The 6,489-nt window shown below is 43.1% G+C and overlaps 1 protein-coding gene across 1 annotated transcript; it reads left to right on the top strand.

The window, feature by feature from the left end:
* The first annotated feature begins 5,085 nt into the window (after nucleotides 1–5,085).
* LOC130357039 (olfactory receptor 52D1-like) lies at nucleotides 5,086–6,156 on the top strand. The gene has a single exon (XM_056559358.1). It carries the CDS (start codon nucleotides 5,086–5,088, stop codon nucleotides 6,154–6,156), a length of 1,071 nt encoding a protein of 356 aa, XP_056415333.1.
* The last annotated feature ends 333 nt before the right edge of the window (nucleotides 6,157–6,489 follow it).

Here is a 6,489-nt window from a genome sequence, read left to right as displayed (position 1 = left end):
TGAAGCAGAGCTGTGTGTGTATGTGAAGCAGAGCTGTGTGTATGTGAAGCAGAGCTGTGTGTGTATGTGAAGCAGAGTTGTGTTTGTATGTGAAGCAGACCTGTGCGTGTGTGTATTTACATAGAGCTCGTGTGTATGTGAACTAGAGCAGTGTGTATGTGAAGCAGAGCTGTGTGTATGTGAAGCAGAGCTGTGTGTATGTGAAGCAGAGCTGTGTGTGTGTATCTAAATAGAGTTGTGTGTATGTGAATTAGAGCTGTGTGTGTATGTGAAGCAGAGCTGTGTGTATGTGAAGCAGAGCTGTGTGTATGTGAAGCAGAGCTGTGTGTGTATGTGAAGCAGAGCTGTGTGTATGTGAAGCAGAGCTGTGTGTGTGAAGCAGAGCTGTGTGTGTATGTGAAGCAGAGCTGTGTGTATGTGAAGCAGAGCTGTGTGTGTGAGAAGCAGAGCTGTGTGTGTATGTGAAGCAGAGCTGTGTGTGTATCTAAATAGAGTTGTGTGTATGTGAATTAGAGCTGTGTGTGTATGTGAAGCAGAGCTGTGTGTATGTGAAGCAGAGCTGTGTGTATGTGAAGCAGAGCTGTGTGTGTATGTGAAGCAGAGCTGTGTGTATGTGAAGCAGAGCTGTGTGTGTATGTGAAGCAGAGCTGTGTGTATGTGAAGCAGAGCTGTGTGTGTGAGAAGCAGAGCTGTGTGTGTATGTGAAGCAGAGCTGTGTGTATGTGAAGCAGAGCTGTGTGTATGTGAAGAAAAGCTGTGTGTGTGTATCTAAATAGAGCTGTGTGTGTATGTGAACTAGAGCTCTGTATATGTGAAGCAGAGCTGTGTGTATGTGAAGCAGAGCTGTGTGTGTATGTGAAGCAGAGCTGTGTGTGTGAATCAGAGCTGTGTGTGTATGTGAAGCAGAGCTGTGTGTATGTGAAGCAGAGCTGTGTGTGTATGTGAAGCAGAGCTGTGTGTGTATGTGAAGCAGAGCTGTGTGTGTATGTGAAGCACAGATGTGTGTGTATATGAAGCAGAGCTGCGTGTGTATGTGAAGCAGTGCTTTGTGTTTGTGTGTATGTGAAGCAGAGCTGTGTGTATGAGAAACAGAGCTGTGTGTGTGAATCAGAGCTGTGTGTGTATGTGAAGCAGAGCTGTGTGTGTATGTGAAGCAGAGCGGTTTGTGTATGTGAAGCAGTGCTTTATGTTTGTGTGTATGTGAAGCAGAGCTGTGTGTATGTGAAACAGAGCTGTGTGTGTGTGAATCAGAGCTCTGTGTGTATGTGAAGCAGAGCTGTGTGTGTGAAGCAGAGCTGTGTGTGAAGCAGTGATTTGTGTTTGTGTGTATGTGAAGCAGAGTTGTGTGTGTATGTGAAGCAGAGCTGTGTGTGTGTGTGTGAAACAGAGCTGTGTGTGTATGTGAAGCAGTGATTTGTGTTTGTATGTATGTGAAGCAGAGCTGTGTGTGTATGTGAAGCAGAGCTGTGTGTATGTGAAGCAGAGCTGTGTGTATGTGAAGCAGAGCTGTGTGCCTATGTGAAGCAGAGCTGTGTGTGTATGTGAAGCAGAGCTGTGTGTATGTGAAGCAGAGCTGTGTGTATGTGAAGCAGAGCTGTGTGTATGTGAAGCAGAGCTGTTTGTGTATGTGAAGCAGAGTTGTTTGTGTATGTGAAGCAGAGCTTTTTGTGTATGTGAAGCAGAGTTGTGTGTGTATGTGAAGCAGAGCTGTGTGTGCATGTGAAGCAGCGCTGTGTGTGTATGTGGAGCAGTGCTTTGTGTTTGTGTGTATGTGAAGCAGAGCTGTGCATGTGTGTGTATCTACATAGTTATAGGGGTAAGGATAAGGCAATTTTAAATAAATACATAAAAAATATACACTGGGGATCAAAGTTAGAGAACAATTTATGAACACTTGATTTTTTCAGAAATAATGTAATCTACTGTACATTGATCATCATTTGAAGGATTTTTTGTAAGGGGTACGCCATGCCATTAGAACAGTGTTTTACAAAATAACCAAAGAATATAAACATAAAACCTTTATTTTTCAACAAACGTGATGATGATAATTAGAGAACAGCGATGACTGTAGCACAGAGAGAGACAATTTTCTCCAACAGTCCCAATCAGTAGGAAGTGTACAGGCCTTTGAATGACTTCAGCACATCTGCGCCCCCCATAGGACATCACTAGTATCTCCCACTGCTCTGGTGGGATTTTGCTCCACTCTTATACAGTCTCTTACACAATTCTGAGACTGTTGTGGGTTTCTTGGCCATAACTTTGTCAAATACAATACAAGATTTTAGGGGCACTACTGTGGTAGATGTAAACAACGACATTGGCTATCCCTCAACACTGATGTTAAAATGGAGGCATTAGCCAGTATATCCTTATATGAAGGACATACCTGAGCCCGCACACCAACGCCAAGGTTTCTCAAGTGGCACAGGACCTAGCGCTAAACCTACCTCTGCGTGATAAGCAAACCAGGGGCCAGTGGGCAATTATGGCAGCATTAGGCCGACTCACAGCCTCCTCCCAGTAACCTCCAGTGTGGATGAGCACACATACAATGGGAGGAGTGAGGCAGACTATAAGCCTCACCTAAGTTATCTGATATAGTTGCCGGCCTCACAGGTGAACCTTAATGCTGCCTAGAAAGTGTTCAAGGCGCATTACATATGGAGTTTACACACCTCCAAGTATAAAGTAAAAACAACAACAAAGACATGGTCTCAAATGGCTGGAGGTGCTCAACCCCAAACGGTGTGGATGTGTAACAATTAGAATAATACAAGAATATAGGTGCACTACTGTGGTAGATGTATACAATGACATTGGCTAATCCCTCAACACAGATGTTAAAATTGAGACATTCGCCAGTATATCCTTATATGAAGGACACACCAGAGCCCGCACACCAACGCCAAGGTTTCTCAAGTGGCACGGGACCTAACACTAATCTACCTGTGCGTGATAAGCAAAACCAGGGGCCAGTGGGCAATAACGGCAGAATTAGGCCGACTCCCAGCCTCTTTCCAGTTACCTTCAGTGTGGCTGGGCACAAATACAATGGGAGGAGGGAGGCAGGCGATGAGCCCACTCAAATGGCAGGAGGTGCTCAACCCCAAATGCAGTTGTGTATTTATACTGGGGGAGTAGATCCTGCCCTTGTGGTTCTGTTGCTAAGGGTGATCCCCAGCATTAAATGCAAACAATAGGGGATTCCTGCAGTGGACTACAAGTGCCACAATAGAATCCTACACCAGATAAACGTGCGGATGTGTAACAATTAGAATAATACAATACATAAATTTCGGTGCACTACTGTGGTAGATGTATACAATGACATTGGCTAATCCCTCAACACTGATGTTAAAATTGAGACATTAGCCAGTATATCCTTGTATGAAGGACATACCTGAAACCGCACACCAACATCTACCACAGTAGTGTACCTAAATTCTTGTATTGTATTATTCTAATTGTTACACATCCACACTGTTTATCTGGTGTAGGATGCCATTGTGGCACTTGTAGTCCGCTGCAGGCATCCTCCATTGTATGCATTTGATGCTGGGCATTGCCCTTAGCAACAGACCACAAGGGCAGGATCTGCTCCCCCAGTATATATGCACAATTGCATTTGGGGTTGAGCACCTCCAGCCATTTGAGACCACGTTTTTGTTGCTGTCCATAACTTTGTCACCAAGGATTTTCCAGAGGTTTTCTATTGGGTTTAGATCAGGATGCTGATTGAGTAATACGCGCAAGGAAGAAGGTTCTGATATACACACGCATTCGCTCTGCCATGTAGCTGTATGAGAGGTCCAACTCCTGCTGCAGAAAACATTCCCCAAACCATGACACTTCCGCCCCCACAAGTCACTGACTTCTTTACACACTTTGGGTTCAGTCTTTACCCCGTTTGTCGACGAACATAATGTTTCCCATCAGACCCAAATAAATTAAACTTGTTTTATCACTAAAATGAACTCAGGACCACTTCTCCTCTGTCCACACAACATGCTCCTCAGGTGAGTCTTGCCTTTTGATTCTTTCTGCTAATGAGAGGTTTTGTCACTGCAGAGTGGACTTTCAGTCCAAATGCTTTTACAGTGGTACTCTGCTGCTCAGTGTTTGGAACAAACTGTTCCGAACGCTGGAGATGGCTGTCACGTCCCCTTGCATTGAGGGGGCGGGGTGTGGCCTCATGGTGAGGCAGGGCTATGACATCATGAGCTCCCGGCTCTGGCTTCAGTGTTCGGAACAGTTTGTTCCAAACACTGAGCAGCAGAGTACCCCTTTAAAATACTGCTATTTTACTAAGGTTAGGATATATTCACATAAGACTACACTATGACCTTGACATTTAGGAAATTGTGTGTTGTTCTCTAATTTTGATCTCCAGTGTGTGTGTGTGTGTGTGTGTGTGTGTGTGTGTGTGTGTGTGTATATATATATATATATATATATATATATATATCTCAAGTAAAAGCGTCCCACAGCACTCCAGTTCAGGTGAAAAAAGCAGTGAAGTTTATTTCCTCATATGTGGCAAGCAACGTTTCGACTGACTGCGCAGTCTTTATCAAGCATGCTTGATAAAGACTGCGTAGTCAGTCGAAATGTTGCTTGCCACATATGAGGAAATAAACTTCACTGCTTTTTTCACCTGAATTGGGGTGCTGTAGGAAGCTTTTACTTTGTATTGACTATTGCTATCAGTGACCTGGGCTGCGATTGGGCCCGCCTGCACCCACATCACCTTGACGCCGCTGGTTGTGCTGCTCCACTCTGCTTCAGTATATATATATATATATATATATATATATATATATATATATATTTATATATATATATATATATATATATATATATATATATACACATACTGTAAAATAAAAAAAGATAACATGACAGTGTTACCATAAGTGCATTTCAGAGAAAGATAACCTTTTTTCTTCACAGTTTCACCCCACAAATATATGTATATTTTTTTTATTTCACAGTAAAATTGTACCTGCTAAAAACAAGCCCTTTAATGGCTCTGTAAATGGAAAATAAGAGTCATGGGGAGATGAAAATGAAAACTCAGAAATGACTATTGGCTGTGTCCTCAAGGGGTTAAAAGAGAAAAAATTGTTAAAGTGTGACTCAAGTGTCTTGTTCTGCACCTTAAGAGGGAAGATGTTGAATAGAACCGACTCTCATCCTTCCCTCCTGACCCTCAACTTTGGGCCAATGACAGACATAAAATACATCTACAGCGCCATCACGTTGCTTGGTTTCCTTATCATCGTGTTGTCCAACTGTGCGGTTATCTCTGCCGTGGCCCTACACAGGAGTCTCCAGGAGCCCATGTACATCTTCATATCAGTCCTGTGCCTCAATGGACTCTACGGGAGCTTCGCCTTCTTCCCAAACCTATTTGTAAACCTTATTAGCAAAACACAAACCATCTCCTACACGGGCTGCATCACTCAGGTCTTCTGTATTCACACCTACATGGGAGCAGAACTGGCCATCCTGTCTGTCATGGCATATGACCGATACTTGTGCATCTGCAACCCCTTGAGGTACCCCACTATTATGACCTTGACCATGGTCCAGAAGCTGGTTGTCTCAGCTTGGTTGTACATTATCTGTCTGTTTACAGTTCACTCTGCGTTGACCATTAGGCTTCCTCTATGTGACTCCTTCATCCTGAAGATATACTGCGACAATTGGTCAGTGGTGAGGTTTCTCTGCATCGACACAACAGTCAACAATATCTATGGGTTCTTCATCACCGCATTGGTCATAGTCCTTTTGCCGGTGCTGATCTTTATTTCCTACATTGAGATCATAATAGTTTGTGTCCAGGCCACCAAGGACTTCCGAGCCAAGTCCCTACAAACGTGCACCCCTCACTTGGTCATCATCACTAACTTTGTGGTTAATGTGTTATTTGAGATCCTGCTCCATCGATTCAGTCCCACCAATCTCCCCTATGAGGTGAGGACAGTGATGTCCTTGCAGTTTCTGGTGGTCCCACCGATTCTGAACCCCCTAATCTATGGACTGAAAACCAAGAAAATACGAGTGAAGATGCTGAAGCTTCTGTCTCCAAAATCCAAAATCACCACAGAAAAGTGGTATATGGGTGTCATGAATGGATTCATATTATAGAAACAGACTTCACCATCTATGGAATTCTATCACCTCTTACTGGTTGTAGTAGATATGTTACCTGTAGGGGGCACTGGTGGTACAATGTAATGATGGGCACTACCAACCTTCTTAATACAAGACAATTTCATACAGACCAATGGAATTCCAATACAACAGCCTCACTTAATACTTATTTACATATGATGTCAGAGATCTTGATGGTTATGGTTCTCAGATTAGACACAAAAGCTTAAAGTGTACCTGTCATTTTGTAAAAATGTTTCATATTATGTAGAGAATAGCATTATGTGTATTTACAATATACATTGGTTAAAAAAATGTGTAAAATGT

This window comes from Hyla sarda, chromosome 2 (assembly GCF_029499605.1).
Source record: "Hyla sarda isolate aHylSar1 chromosome 2, aHylSar1.hap1, whole genome shotgun sequence".
Classification (NCBI taxonomy): Eukaryota; Metazoa; Chordata; class Amphibia; order Anura; family Hylidae; genus Hyla; species Hyla sarda.
Note: the sequence above shows the minus strand (reverse complement) of the source record. Positions and strands in the feature narration are given on the sequence as shown.